This window comes from Perognathus longimembris, chromosome 4 (assembly GCF_023159225.1).
Source record: "Perognathus longimembris pacificus isolate PPM17 chromosome 4, ASM2315922v1, whole genome shotgun sequence".
NCBI classification, from domain to species: Eukaryota; Metazoa; Chordata; class Mammalia; order Rodentia; family Heteromyidae; genus Perognathus; species Perognathus longimembris.
Genome location: NC_063164.1, coordinates 46,154,146 through 46,170,332, shown reverse-complemented (window position 1 = coordinate 46,170,332; position 16,187 = coordinate 46,154,146). Strand labels below are relative to the sequence as shown.

General features: G+C 35.9%; 1 protein-coding gene across 1 annotated transcript in view; it reads right to left on the bottom strand.

Moving 5' to 3' along the window:
- Nucleotides 1–16,187, bottom strand: part of Ttn (titin) — a 285,277-nt gene that overhangs the window by 169,671 nt on the left and 99,419 nt on the right. Inside the window, 20 exon segments of the mRNA XM_048345167.1 lie at nt 2,004–2,078; nt 3,658–3,741; nt 3,984–4,043; nt 4,411–4,437; nt 4,530–4,607; nt 4,836–5,045; nt 6,708–6,968; nt 7,067–7,334; nt 7,431–7,520; nt 7,944–8,127; nt 9,179–9,464; nt 9,589–9,681; nt 10,223–10,510; nt 12,434–12,724; nt 13,178–13,465; nt 13,608–13,895; nt 14,701–14,979; nt 15,065–15,343; nt 15,452–15,730; nt 15,839–16,126. Of these exon segments, the coding sequence (XP_048201124.1) occupies nt 2,004–2,078; nt 3,658–3,741; nt 3,984–4,043; nt 4,411–4,437; nt 4,530–4,607; nt 4,836–5,045; nt 6,708–6,968; nt 7,067–7,334; nt 7,431–7,520; nt 7,944–8,127; nt 9,179–9,464; nt 9,589–9,681; nt 10,223–10,510; nt 12,434–12,724; nt 13,178–13,465; nt 13,608–13,895; nt 14,701–14,979; nt 15,065–15,343; nt 15,452–15,730; nt 15,839–16,126 (3,996 nt within the window).

Here is a 16,187-nt window from a genome sequence, read left to right as displayed (position 1 = left end):
ACATGCGTGCACAGGCCAGTCCTCTTTTATTTTTCAATTTTTTTCTTTATTGTCAAAGTGAAGTACAGAGGGGTTACAGTTTCATATGTAAGGCAGTTAGTACATTTCTTATCCAACTTGTTACCTCTTCCCTTGTGCTCTTGAATTCAGAGCCTGTCCTTGAACTTTGTAGCTCAAGGGTAGGATTCTACCACTTGAGCCATAGCTCCACTTCTGGCTTTCTGGTGGTTCATTGGAAATAAGAGTCCAAGATGGCTATGAACTGTAATCCTCCAATCTCAGTGTATAGAGTACCTAGGATTACAGGCCATGAGCCTTAGTCATTTTTTGTGATATATGGCTGCTAATTGATTCTAGGTTAGGTTTATTTAAAGTAATTGGTATTAGACCCAAAGAAACATGGACTCTATGGTCTCCCTTATTGGGAATAATTAGTACAGGTTTAGGCAAGTCATAGCAGAGCATCACAAAGCTATACCCTTATGAACACATAAGATGATGCTAAGTGTAAATGAACTGTTATGGAAACAATTGTTATATCACAGTTGTAACTACTTTCAACGTCCCATGTGTATCTGTAGCTTCTATTATTGATGATGTTCTTGTATCACCTTCCTGTGGTTGTACCTACACTATCTCTGTAATCTTATCTGAGTATATTGGAAACCGTGTATACTGGTATTGGAAGCAGGAAATTGAAAGGGAATACCAAATTTGAGAGACACAGGGTAAAAAAAGACAAACAACTACAAAAGCAATACTTGCAAAACTGTTTGGTGTAAGTGAACTGAACACCTGGGGGGGGGGCGGGGAAGGGGGGGCGGGGAAGGGAAAGGGGGAGGAGGGAGAGGGATATGAGGGACAAGGTAACAAACAGCACAAGAAATGTATCCAATGCCTAACATATGAAACTGTAACCTCTCTGTACATCAGTTTGATAACAAAAATTTGAAAAAAAAACAAAAAAATCAAGTAATTGGTATTTATATAAAATATGAAGGAACTGTTTATATATTTAATGCTAAAAGCAATCTGTGTAATTTTTAATTTGTTTTTGGTTATTAATTATAAGTTCATGAGATTGCTCCTCTTGGTTTATTACATTTTACAAATGACCACTCATGAAAGTCTGAGTAACAAATGTGCCCCATGCTTTTCTGTATTCTCCTGTTAAAGAGTTACTCTACTCTGAAGCAAATGGGTGCTCATTGGCTCAGGCCTGTAATCCTAGCTACTCAGGAGCCTGAGATCTGAGGATTATGGTTCAAACCAGCCCAGGCAGGAAAGTCTGTGAGACTGTTGCTGCCTATTAACTTCCCCACCCCACCCCCAAAAAATTGGAAGTAGAGCTGTGTCTTGAGGTACAGTTAGCCTTGAGCAAAAAAAAGCTCAGGGACAGTACCTAGGCTTTGAGTTCAAGCCCCAGGGATGGGCACAAAACAACAAATTAAACACAGGTTTAAATTTAGTTACCCACTCTCTTCCCAAAATTCTTCCAGGAAGTATTAAAACTTAAGGTGATTTGAATTTATCTTCTTTCAAAACTTGTTCCTCTTCCTAATTCATGCAGTCATTGTTATTTAGATCAGGAAAGGCAGGGAGGACCCTGAGTTGGGCTGTCTCTTGGAACTAGCACCTACCCTTGGCCTCCTCTTAAGATTACTTGGGGGCTGGGATGTAGTTTAGTGGCAAAGCACTTGCTTAGCAATGTCCTGGGTTCAATCCCCAGTACCAAAAAAGGAAAAGACAAAAAAAAAAAAAAAAAAAAAAAAAAAGAGGTCTTGGTTAAGACCAGTTCTGGGACTAAAGGATAAGGTCTCCTTTAAATTACCAGCCAGAGATAACTAGCCAGAATTCTCTGGTCTTCCTATTGGGTTTTATGTGCAGGTATACACACAGGAAGACAGGAGTCTGAGTGAAACAGGATTGGAGAGGATGAAATAATAGCGACCATTCAAATTCTTATGTTTCCTCTTCCTTTCACAGATTAAGATTTACAATACCTTTAGGTGGTGGTGCCTCCTCTTTGGGCTTCGCAACAACCTTTTTGGCATCTTTCTTCACAGCTTTTTTGGTCACTACCAAAGAAGACATTAGGTGTAAATAACTAAGATGTAACTAGGTCTAAATAACTAAGTAGATAAACTACTTGACATAGTTTATCTTTTCAGATATTTGGTGACTCCAAGAGAGTACGAACATGATTACAGAGTATTTGTTTCAGAAAGATCTTGGGTTCAAATGCAAAACCAAAAGTTTTGGAGGGAGATGTATTATGTATTTTGATCATACTTAACTGATTTTATGTCTGCTATGAATTCAAGTTTTCAAAATGTACAGAGCAAACCTCAGTAGTGGTTATATATGGAAAGCATACACAGCTCCACTTCTAGTAATTTGCTGATTCATTGAACAGGAGAGTACCATGGACTTTCCTGCTTGGGCTGGCTTTGAGCCACAATCCTCAGATCCCAGCTTCCTGTGTAGTTAGGATTGTAGGTGTGAGCCACCAGTACCCAGCGGAAATTAAAGTCTTATCCCTAGTAGAGTGTCTACTTTTGTTTGGTGGTTTTTATACCTGGACAGCATTTCCTAATCACATTTGATTAGGGCTGCTAGTACTCATGTATAGATAGCTGTGTCTTAATTGTTAAAGCATGATTTGATTTCCTAGATTTTACAAGTAGCTACTCAAACTTAATCATGTAGACATTGCAGACCATTTATTTAAGGTACACAATTTATGTAAGACATACAATTATTTCTAACATCAGAAATAAAAATGAAAGTTTTTGATTATTGATTCTTCTATCCTGATGTTATGCATGGAGGAAATATATTGAAGTATGTTATTGTTTCTCTTTAGTAACTGTGGTGTATTGATCACTAAACTTGAATTTTTGTGAATTGAATTTCCTTTGATACTAGTTGAAAAATGGCTCAAGTATCTGGTACTAATTGTAGTGGGTGTTAGTAGAGAACATCTGAAACCTTAAAACAACAGTAATGGCTTGAGTATAGAAAAATGTGACTTTGATATGGAGAATATTTTCTGTCTATGCAGACAGAGTTCTATCATAATAGCATTTCTGAACTAACAACTCTAAATTCTGAGGCAATTGATTGTCTTCATTAAATAGCTTTGTGGGATAAACACTATAATTTCTCAAGTATTTACTATTTGCAAAGGAAATTCCTTGGCATACTTATGATTTTTTATTGCTTAGTTCATGACTTAAAATAAAAACTAGCCATAAAACTGCATAAAAAGACCCAGTTGGATAGGTCAAAGCTATTCTTCACCATACTTTTGGACAAATAAACAAACTTTAAACAGTAGTTAAAATTAAAATGGAATCAAGAAACCATTGTTTTTATTTTATTATAAACCATTATGGTTTATTTCCAGAAGCTGCATGCTGCAAAGTTGGTTACATTATATTTTACTGTTAAGCCTAGTATTTGGCTTATTTGATGATTTTTAGGGTTTTAAGCAAATGTCTTATACATTTAGTTACTATTTTGAAGGTAATTTAACTTCTTGAACACTAGAGGGCAAACGTGTTGTATTAAGGGACAGTTATTTTATTTTATTTTTTTGCAGTCAGCCATAGGGAAATTTCATATTCTGGAGTTTAGATAGATGATATATAATACCTTCAATACGTTTTGCTGGTGGTTTCTTTTCTTCAGGTGATGGTAGCAAAAGAGGGATAGGAAGAGCAACTGCAGGAGGGATTTCTAAGAAACAGATGTTATCGTCAGTAATACATTTTAATTTCCTGTCTTATGTGAAGTGTAATGAAAAGTCTCATGCATTTCATTCTGCACCTCAGAGGTAGAGGGTGTCAATTCATAAGGCAGAGCAAGTTAACCTAGCATATATTGATTACTGTAATTGCACTTTCACTTTGGCTTTTACAAGCACAGTGGAGAATATGACATGGAACATGGTTGCTCTGAGCACAGACAGGAGGTCTTACCTTCTGGTGGGACAGCTCTGATGGGCATGGTTGGGATTGGAACTCTGGAATCAGGAATATCTGGAAAGTGACATCAAATGGTAAGCATGGAGGAACTGAGGACTCAGATATTGATTAGACAACTAAAATATGTTTTTACTATCACACACCAATAGCACACACATACAGATAGCAAGGTATTATATTTTTGTGTGGAATAACACAGGCCAGTTTCTTCACTGGGAAAATTTATTTTCTTCATGAGATCAAATTATCTCTAATTGCTCTAATTCATGGGGCCTAAAGTTTTCTTAGTTTACTGAAATCATTTTTGTTTTTATTGGATATTATTTTATTATAAAGGAAAACAATAGACCTTTTAGTTTGGCTTCTGATAGTAACAAATTATGCTGAATTTATTGTAAGAAAGATAGAAACAAAAGCTTACCAGGAGGTTTCAGCTCAAGCTTGATTTCTGCAATAAAAATAAATAAATAAAGTATTTAGAATTGTCTGGGCAGACTGCTTTCCAGATTGCAATGTGGTGTGAACTGGGTGTTTCCTCACCTTTGGTTGTTAAATACAGTTCTGCGGTACTTCTTGCTTCACCTCTGGGCTCCAGCCTAGCAATGACTGAATACACACCTACAGAGATAAATCATCAAATCTGAGATTTCTGAGATATTGCAAATAATATCTCTTTAAGTTAATAATATCTTTAAGTTAAGATAATATCTCTTTAAGTTAAATACTTGAGGTGCTTATTTGCATGCATTAAAAAATAAAATGTGAGTATCCATGTATACACATGTAGTAATGTATGGAATAGGTGAGGGTTAAATATATAGTTATTGGGAAACTCATTAAAGTTACCTTCATCATCTGGAGTCACGTTGTGGATGGTCATATAATGGCAGCGACCATCATTCCTGAAGTTGTATTTCTGGCTCTCAGTCAGTTCTGTAGGTCCCTTGTACCATGTTACAATCGCATCATCAAAGGACACTTCACACTCAAAGGTGGCAGACTGATGCTCGCTCACCACGATGTTCTGTATGCGCTTGGTAAACTGAATTGGCTCAGCTGTTTGAATACAAAATGCGTTTGATGTTACATTATAAAGTACAGAATCTCTTTTAATTTAACTTTATTTTTTTGAGAAGGTGATGAATGGGGGTTACAGTTACAGAATCTCAAAATTCATACCAGTTATAAGGAAAGTACCAAAATAAGTGTCATTTATTTTAACTCTTTTATACCACCAACACATCTTAAACTAGACTGAGTCATGACTTCTCCATTTTTGTATTCAATTGTAAAAGAGCAGCAAACATACAAAAGTGTAATTCCAGAACAGAATGTTCTTCTTGCATCAGGAATTAAAACTGTCCTAATTCTTAGGTGCTTTTCTATAGGATAAAGGAAGGAAAATGTAAAGAAGTTTCTGGAAGTCCTTATATTATTTATATAAAAGAACTGTCCAAGAGAGATTAGAACTAAAATATAAAATTAAATTTCAAAAGTATTAGTGGAACAGGAGGTTCTACTCTACAGTGAATTACTCTGTTGAGTTCTTTTTGTGTCTGTAAAATAATTATATATATTACATACATATGCAAGCACAGACTAGATACACAGGCAAATTAATTAAAATACAACATAAAATCTTCACTTTTAAATTTCCAACTATTCAGATTCAGAAACCTGCTTTTTATACACATATGGGCAGATACAAAGGAGTCAACGCATTGTGTATGGAAAAGATACTTTCTAAGAGACTTAACTGGAATAGAGAGTCCACTGAAATCTGAAATTATATGTGAAACAGTTCCCTGAATGTCTTATCAATCAAGATACCCAGGTGAGCTATAGACATTGAAAAAATCATAACTAAAGTATTTAGTCATTTATGCTAGAAACACTTTCAACTATGCTGTCTCATTTGAAAACCAATGAACAAGTATTGAAGTTTAAAATACAACCAGACATTGATATTCATTCTAAATTAAGTCAGAAAAGTTAATATGTTTATGTAAATAAGGTATCATGTAATTGTGTCTGAACTAGTAAAAATGAGCACTAAAAATTGGATGTAGATGCTATTATCATAGTAAAAACTTCTCAGAGAAGTTTGAGAGGTGTCATTGGAAAATACCAACAATTAAGTAATTAGCAAATCAATATCATCGTTCTTAGGTATTGAACTTTCACTTAATTTCAATGTTTCAGAAAGTTGGAATATGGTCATCAAATGAAATCAATGTTCTTGAAAAATGATTGCTATTTGCCATATCTGTTGTTAATTTTACCCATATTTCATGCACATCAAATCACATTAAGTCCAATAAGCAAAATATTAATTCCTGGCCAAGATTCTCTAGCTCTATAGCTATGATATCTGATCCTTTTCAAAGCTTCCTTCTGGGAACCAGAATGATTGATATTAGAATTATAGAATTTAGATTTTAAGTAGAAATAATTGTGGAGAAATCATGACTAGATTAAAATGTGTTGGTGGTATAAAAGAGTTAAAAGAAATGGCACTTATTTCAGTACTTTCCTTATAACTGGTATGAATTTTGAGATGAGAATGAACATCTTCAGTGTGCATATTAGAAAAAGAAAACACAGAGGCCCTTTGGGATCTATTTGCTAATGGAAAGTCAGGGGCCTTTCACAGTGTTTGCCATTGCACTATGCTGGTCACAAGTCATTGGAGTTATGCAGTCACAGCCTTTTACTCACCTTCAATTCTAAGCTCTGCTGAAGTTTCAAGGTCATTGTGTTTGCAGGCATACTGACCCTGATCTTCTGCTCGAACATCTGCAATGGTCAGTTTGTGGACTTTGTGTTCCACTTCTGTTTTCACTCTACCTTGGGGTTTAAGTAGTCTGCCATTTCTAAACCACTCAGATTTTACATTTGGCACAGAAAATTGGCATGTCATGGTACAAGTCTGGCCTTCTTTCAAAGTAACATCCTGAAGATGTCTTTCCCATGTAGGCTCTGTATGGGACACAGTAACATGTTTTGTTTAATATCACATGAAGAGATGCTCAATTAGTAATTTAAGCTCATAAGGATTTGGTGAAGTGTTTTCTTACCTATTACAGTTAGTTTGGCACTTGCAATATGTGGTCCACAAACCAGTCTATAATTGCCCTGATCTTTCAGTTGACAATTTTTGACCCTGAGTATATGTCTGTCACCATCGATATTTATCTCAAATTTATCACTGGGTTCCAACTTTTCAGTCCCTTTGTACCATGAGAGCTTGATTTCTGGGTAATTAATCTTAATGTCAATTTCAAAGACAGCATCATTATCTTTGAGGACTGTCTGGTTTTCAATATCCTTGATCAGAGTGACAGGCTAGGGAAGAAAGAATTGAAACACATGAATAACTCTTTCTTTTTTATTTTTTGGTTAATACTTTGTATTCTTCATTACCAGCAGATTTCATTTTACCTCTGTTTGAGTCAGTCTTTGTTGGATAAATGATACAAGTTCCTCAAATTCCTTTTCGTCTTTCTCTGACCTCTCTATTTCCTCAATTTCCTGAGGAGTATAAAAATAAGTATTACATAAAAAATAAAAATTTATATGTATTACTGTTGTCCACTTCCATTTTAAAATTTTATATTCATTATCTTTAAATAGTTGCACAAAGGAGATACTAATCAAAAATCAATTTATAAATACAATGCATCTTGATTAATTTTCCCCTGTTCATCATTCTTCCCCATCCCTCTCAACCCAGCACCTCCTAACCCTCAGTTTGCTTAATTTCATAAAACACACATTGAGTATTATGATTACATTCTCCTTCTCCCACTTCCTATCCTTATTCTTGATGTTAGAGTACATTAGTTGATCTCTCATAACTATAGGGTTATGGTAACAAGTAATTGTGTTAATATGAAATACGCTAGGTATTTCAAATAGGATTTCTTTTACATATGCTGTACACAAAAATCATACCAATCGATGTGTCTCTTCTTCCTGACTTTGCTTAAGAAGTTCAAATGCTTGGAGGAGCCCCCGGAAGTCAGTGATTCCATACATGCGGGCATATTTTTCATATTCCTTAGGATCAACATTTTTGAGAAGTTCCATGATATCAATTTCTTCTTCTTCTCCAGATCCTTTCTTTAAGGCTGGTGTCCTAGATAAAATAAATACAAATCATTTGACTTAGATTTATTTTAAATTATTTATTGCAATTGAAAGATTATGAATGTCATTTTCTCTCCCAGAAGAATATTTCTTGGTTTTTAGTCAACAAATATTAATTTTAGCATGTTGACTAAAACAATAAAAACCAATCTGCATTTGGAGATGGACTGGATTAGTACTGAACTTGTTACAAAGTATAGAAATTCAATCAGAGAGTATATGAAAAGGAAGAATAATAGAAATGTTTCTGTAAACTTTCTGAGCAGAGAGCCTAATTAAGACTGCAATACTGGCTGGGAATATGACCTAGTGGTAGAGTTCTTGCCTCGCATATATGAAGCCCTGGGTTTGATTCCTCAGCTATATATATATCCAGAAGTAGCACTGTGGCTCAAGTGGTTGAGTGCTAGCCTTCAGCAAAAAGAAGCCAGGGACAGTGCTTAGGACCTGAGTTCAAGCCCCAGGACTGGCAAAAAAAATACCATATTTAAAAATGAAACTGTAAACCTTCTGTACATCACTTTGATAATAATTAAATTAAAAGAAAATATCATGCTAAAAAAAGACAGCAATGTAAAGAGAATAACAGCAATTGAAAACTTCACAAGAAGTAAATATTTCATGCCATTGGGGGGGAAGTATAGAATTGAGTGCTGATTTAATAATTATTTTAAACATAAATTGTATTGAAATTTTTGGCAATTGTTAAACATGCATAAAATGTTAAAAAAATAATTTAGAGCCTAACAAGTCATATGTAAAGACAAGAAAATCATGTTTAGATACTTTAGACTCATTGAACTTCTCTGGAGAAGTTGTTTTGTTTAAAAGCTTTACAATGAACGTCATTCTTAAAACTTTCTTATGATAATTCAGAAATATATGCTAATGAACTACCAATTTTAACCCAAATATTGGGTACTGGCTTATTGTTTCTCATAAGTGTTGTATGCCATATGACAAACTAAGCAATAAGCTGACTTCTTGAGAAGTCTGTTTGTGGATAAATGATACCCATGCATGTTTATGTGTGAACTTACTTTTTCAGCATTGCTCTAAGATCACCTTCAATTTTCTCCTGTTTCTTCCTTTCATCCACTTGTAAGTTAACATTACTTTCTATTTCACCATGTTTGTTAAAAGCAACACAGCGATATAATCCAGAATCAGTTTTTGTGGTGTCTCTAATCTCCAGTTTTGCTTCATCACCCTTTTGGTGGATAAAAATACGACCACCTTGGTTCAGTTGTCTCCACTTCCCTTTTGTCCACTTAACATTTGGGATTGGATCACCTCCAACTTTTGCAATGAATGTGGCAGTTGTTTCTATGGAATAACAAAAACAAATTTATTTCAAAAACTGGACAAGTTACCCAAATTGGTTCCTCCAAAATGAACTCAGCTCATAAAAGGTGTAAGAAATGATGATGTATTTTCATGAAATACTTACTTTCTACAACCCGAATGCTCTGAGGTTCAGATACAAAAAACAGTTTGCCATCTACTGCTGCTTTCTTAGCTGATGGTGCTGTGGCTGGTTTTTCTGAAAATACACATTGGCATGTGTCGTTATTACAACCTTAAAACTGTGTCTAATATTCCCCCATGTAAAAATAGGTTATAAGAGCTTGGAAGTATTGTAAATATCAGGTACTCCAAGATTTGCTACATATATGAAAATGAGATAGGAAATATGGCTGTTTTTATAGGCGATATAGCAGTTGCCTAGACTTCTCTAGTGACAAGTATTTGTAAGTGGAGCTATAATCACAAGTAGCTTTTAACTTTATATTCCTAGATTTGGCTTGATTTTATAGAACTCTTCCAGGGATACTTTATATCACATTGAGAGAACATAATTTTTGGAAGAGCACAACACATATTCTTATGGATATGCTGGACTCTTCCAATCTAGTCAAGGAGTAGGTTGTGAACTTGGGATAACTTCACATTATTTGTGTTGAAATTAGTTCTGTCATATCACCCAATATTTCAGGTATAATAAGGAAGTTAAAATTACAATGACCAATAATTGGTATTTCTAAAAATTAAATTCCATTCATTGGCTGTTGAGGTGTCTCTACCTTTAATTGTCACTTTGGATTTGGAGGTGTCACTTCCAGCCACATTTGAAGCTTTACACACATAATCTCCTGAATCTGCTTTCACCACATTCTTGAGTTCCAGCACGGCTGTCCCACTAGAAAAACTGAAGCTGCATCTGTCTGAAGGCTTTATTTCCCTGCCTGCCTTCAGCCACTGGATTCGGATTGGCTCAGATCCCCATACATGGCAGCTGAGCTGTACAAATTCTCCTTCACTCGCTGTTACTGGAGAAAGATGCTGATCAAATACAGGTGGCTTCTTGGGTTCTGGAATTGAAAAGAGATTTTTCATGAAGAGTATGAAGTAAAAGAAAGGTTTTTTTTTGTTGTTTTTTTTTGTTTGGCCAGTCCTGGGGCTTGGACTCAGGGCCTGAGCACTGTCCCTGGCTTCTTCTTGCTCAAGGCTAGCACTCTGCCACTTGAGCCACAGCGCCATTTCTGGCCATTTTCTGTATATGTGGTGCTGGGGAATCGAACCCAGGGCCTCATGTATATGAGGCAAGCACTCTTGCCACTAGGCCATATCCCCAGCCCTAAAAGAAAGTTTTAAGTTCCATGAAAGGAACAGAGTAAAACAGTTATTCTTTCAACAGGTCAATCATTCTAACAGGTAATAGGCAAAGGGATGGAATTCTGTGCCATGCTTTACTCTTCTCTGGGGGGCAATTGTTAACATATGTTGGATTTCTTTTTTCAAACATAAAGATTTTAGAAACAAGCAAACAACAGATGCCATGCTGTCCACAAGCCACTCAAGCATCTGTGTCCTTATTAAGCACTACAAACATGACACTGCCAACAACTTCTAAGTCATGTAACAGATTTTTTATTTTCTAAAATCTGCCTCCAGCTTCATTTTCACTGAACCAAAAAGCTAGCTTTTTAAGGGATTCTCACCTTTAAAAAAAAACTACATTTGGAGCAAAAAGCATTACTCTCTGGGAAAGAGAGCCATACTCTGAGCAGTGTATGAGTCCTAATCTTAATGTATGATTTTTTTTCCCTGATGTTTATTTTTAGCTATTAGCTACAGGTCTAGTTGCATTTAAAATTCAATCCTAGGTCAAGGAATTGATAATGAAACTTAGTGCTCAACTGAAAATGGATATAAAAGAGTAATATGAGAGAATGCCACATGAAACTTGGTGTTATGTAATAGTTTGATTCATTGATTCCAGGACCTATAACTAAGAAGAAGAAGGTGAAGGTGATAACTTCTGATAATTATTCTTTTAAAATGCCTCACTAGGCAGCCTTAGAATTCTATAGAAAGCATCTGTCTCTTCAATGGCAAAATCATCATGAATATAAACCTGATAAGAGTAAATGATTTTTATTTTAGTAAATGTATCAACTAAATGCATTTCAATTCCATCAAATGAGTGGAGAATTAGAATTAGTTTAGATAACCAGGTACTACTATCTTGTTAATGATATTATCCTATTGATACTAACCCACTATCTGTGCACTCTGAGATGGCCAACAAAATTGTCAATTGGTTATTAGCTCTAAGATGTTCTAAGAAGTTAGTTTGAAAGTAATTCTTATAATCTCTAATGTAAACTGGATGAAGCCATTATAGCCAGAAAACCAAATAATGATCCCTTTAAACAACAGTGTATTTTATTGCTTCAAATTATGACTGTGTATTTAGTATGTTTTTTATAATGATATATAATATCTTCCATCCATATTTGGTTTTGTTTTGAGCAAATTTTATTCTATTTTCTGAAGTTAATATTGAATTACAGGACAAAAGCTTTGAGTAATATATGTTAAGCAACAATCCTTTGGAAATATACTTAGAAGGGGAATTTTTCAGCATTTCATTAATAGTAAACAAAACCAATAAATTGTTCTCTGGCAGTTTTTAATGTTTTTCAAAGTAAATGAGCTTTGGGAAAGTATCTGTTACTTGTACACACATTTCAAAGTAGGCTTTGACTTATAACAGAATTTTGGGATATGATTAGAGAACTGATCTCAGTCTAATAAATGGCATTGACCTTAGGAATTATTAGGTTAAAATAATATATTTTAGTGAACACATGTGATATGATGAAATTCTGACTAGATAATGGATATTTTTGTCTCATATAACATATTTAATCAAGATGTCAGAAGAAATATGTATTGGTAGCAAATGGTGAAAAGAAAATACAACAGGATGTGGCTGTAAGGTAGCTGACCTTTGATGACAATTGAAGAGGTGCACAGAGCAGAGCCTGCATCATTTGACACTTTGCAAGTGTACAACCCAGCATCAGCCATGCCTGCTTTCTTGACCTGTAGCAGTAGAGCATTGTTCTTGAATGTGATTTCACAGTTTGAAGTCGGATGTATCTCTACATTATTTTTGTACCATGCAACGGTTATGGGTTGGGAACCGGCTACACGCCCTTCAAGTTTGAATGAATTTCCTTTCGTTTCTTCTACTGTCTCAGAGAGCTTTTTCGTGAAACTTGGTGGGGTTAATCGCTCTGTAAAAAATTGAGGATATAGAAAATAGAATCTATAATTCGATTATTTATATAAGGTTTTCCAAGAAAGGGAAGTCCTGCTTTTAGTTAAAAACCAAGGCTAATCACTTCAATCCATTGTGTAGGAGGACAGACTCGTAGGCATTCTTGCTTCTTTCTACAAGCTTGTTCTAAACATTTCTTTGACTTAGAACATGGATGATGAGAATAATGTATAGCCATTTATAGATGCAGACCCTTGTAAAACAAAAGGTTTGTTCTTAAAGTATGGTAAGACATACACGGTTTTAGGAAAGAAAATAGTTTAAGATTACTTCTTTCTTTAGAGAAAGTTATTACCTCTTAGACATTTTCATGTCATTTGCTTACAAATGGAGCCTTACATTTCATCCAAAATAAAAACTATGCTAGTAGGACAGTTGTAGCTGCACCCCATGCACAAACAATTGCTACCTTTTATATTAAGCCGAGCTGTGCAGGAGTCTTTTCCCACTTCATTCACAGCAAAGCAGGTGTACTGTCCAGAGTCGCCTTTGTCCACTTTGAGGATTGTCAGATGGGCACTGTTTTCCAGGTAACTAATCTGATAGTTGCCACCACTTCGAATCTCTCTTTTGTCCTTGGCCCAGCTGACCTTGATAGGTTGTGTCCCAGTGACATGACATTCAAAGTCAGCACTCTCTCCCACCACAGCATCCACAGGAGCCAAAGGAATGTCAAAGAATGGTGGGTTCTTCCCCTCTAAGAGGAGAGCACAAAGACAAGTTTTCAGGCTCTTGGCTAGATCACCTCAGCTTACAGAAATAGTAGCATTTCCTCCCTAATTTTGTAGTTAGTTACAATAACTTCAATTACATGGATAGAAATGTAAGAATCCACTAACCTGTGAGGATGAGCTTGGCACTAGAAGAAGCAGAGCCTATTGGGTTTGTAGCAGTGCAGGAATACTGGCCGGCAAGACTCCGATCTGTCTTAAAAATATTGAGAGTGGCAACATTATCTAAAAATGATGTTTGCACATTTGAACTATCTTTTAGTGGTTTGCCATCTTTAAACCAAGATACTGAAATCGGTTCGGATCCATTTATGGCACATTCAAAAACCACTGGCAGTCCAACTGTTTCTTGTACATCTCTCAGTTGTCGAGAAAAGGATGGTGGAAGCTTTTGCTCTGAAGGAAGAAGATTAAAGCAATCAACATTGGCTTTGGGATATTTTTAACTTATTACATATTTTGTTCTCACAAATATACATGAACTTTCTGTAAAGATATTAGGAAATATTCAAAGCTCCTAAATTAACTTGGGGATAGAGGGAAACAGAGATTTAGGGGAAAGTCTTATACAGTAAGACACATAAAGTCCATTGCAAAAGTGGATATGATTTGGGGGCTGGGAATATGGCCTAGTGGTAAGAGTGCTTGCCTCACATACACGAAGCCCTGGGTTCGATTCCCCAGCACCGCATATATAGAAGACGGCCAGAAGTGGCACTGTGGCTCAAGTGGCAGAGTGCTAGCCTTGAGTGGAAAAGAAGCCAGGGACAGTGCTCATGCCCTGAGTTCAAGGCCCAGGACTGACTGACTAAATAAATATAAATAAAATTATTTTTTTAAAAAGTGGATATGATTTAATGTAGTCATATATCAGTTCCTCCTATTGTTTAAGACTGCCTTCTAGAAATCTGGATAAGACATACATGGAGTGCAGTTTTTTAAAAATATATAGTCACTTATTTTTCTTAAGGATTTAATTATAGAGGAAAGTGACCAAACCACTCACTCTCTCAATTGCACTTAGTAATCATTTGTCTCCTCAAATAATATAGAAAACGATCAGCTATTGACTAAAGATGGAATAATATAAGCAGAAAGCTTAGAATTCAGGAAGATTATCCCTCAAAGAAAGCCCCCACAAGGTATTTTAAATGCTATCTCAAAAGAAGCCCAATTAAATCACTTTTCATATCGTAATCACCTAGAACAGTAAGGAAAGTCGATGAAGAAACTTCTCCCACACTGTTTTCAGCTCTGCAGATGTATTCTCCACTGTCCTTAATATCAACCTGGTTAAAAACCAGTGTAGCCACGTTGTTCCTAAAGTGCATTTTGTAGGTAGTGGTGGGTCTCAATTTTGTATCTTCCTTAAACCAAGACACCCCTATTTCAGGGGTTCCAGCAAGTTGGCACTGTAGAGAGGCAGAATCTCCAACAGTCACCTTCACAGGCTCTAGCTGCTTCACAAAATATGGTGGTTCTGTAGCCAAGAGAGATAATCAGTTATGAGGGTGACATGTGAGAATCGTAACTTGGATACAAAGGTGTGAATGAACATGACAAACCTAGTATCAGAATTTGGGCAGAACAGGAATCTTTCCCAGAAGCATTTTCAATATAGCAGTTGTACTGTCCTGCATCCTCTACTGTGCTACTTGGAATTTCCAAGATGGCTGACTTTTCAGTTGTGGTAATATTACACCTCTGAGAAGGAGTTACATTTATCCCATTTTTCTTCCAGGTAACTGAGATGGGAGGAGTTCCCGAGAATGTTCCCTCTAAGATTAAGGGTTTTCCTTTCTCTATGCTGTAATCATTCAGCCTCTTCACAAATTTGGCTGGAGCTAAAGTAAACAGATTGAACACATGAAACCAATGCATATACACATAGATACAGCATATCTGATCAGTACACTAATATCAATTTTGTAAACATGGGATAGCTGACAAACCTTTTATGAAGAGACTTGTCGTACAGGAAGCTCTTCCAGCTTCATTACTGACAATGCAGGTGTACTCTCCACTTTGGGATGTATCCACATCAAACAATTCCAGTTCAGCTACCGAATCTTCCAAGGATACATTACATCTAGCCCCAGGGACTAGCTCGCTGCTACCCTTGAACCAATTAACATTGAAAGGAGGTGTTCCTTTTATGATGCTTGTGAAAGTGACATTGGCTCCAGTTAAGACATCCATGGGCTCAGGCTTTTGAACAAAAGATGGAGGTTCTAAATGAAAAGACACAACATGGACAGTTTAGCATTTGTGAACTATGATGATAACAGTGCTTAATCATGTCAGAAATGTAGTTCCATTTTACTCTATTTTGAACTAACCTCTCACAGTCAAGGGTGCACTACATTCATCAGAACCAGCTACATTTGTAGCTATGCACATGTAGTCACCAGCATCAGATTCTTCTAGCATGTTTACAGTTAAGGCGCAAGTGTTGTCTGTAAGAGTGGTCTGATATTTTCTTCCACTGCTGATCTCATTTCCCTCATGGAACCAAGAGACAGAGATTGGGGGTGATCCATAGACTTTGCACTCCATCACAATGGAGGAGCCTGATAAACCATTTGTCTCTTTCAGTTTTCTTGTAAATGAAGGAGGAATAATCCGATCTGAATGTGATTTATAAGAGAACAACAATAAATAAAATGGAGGAATATTGGTTATAAAGTC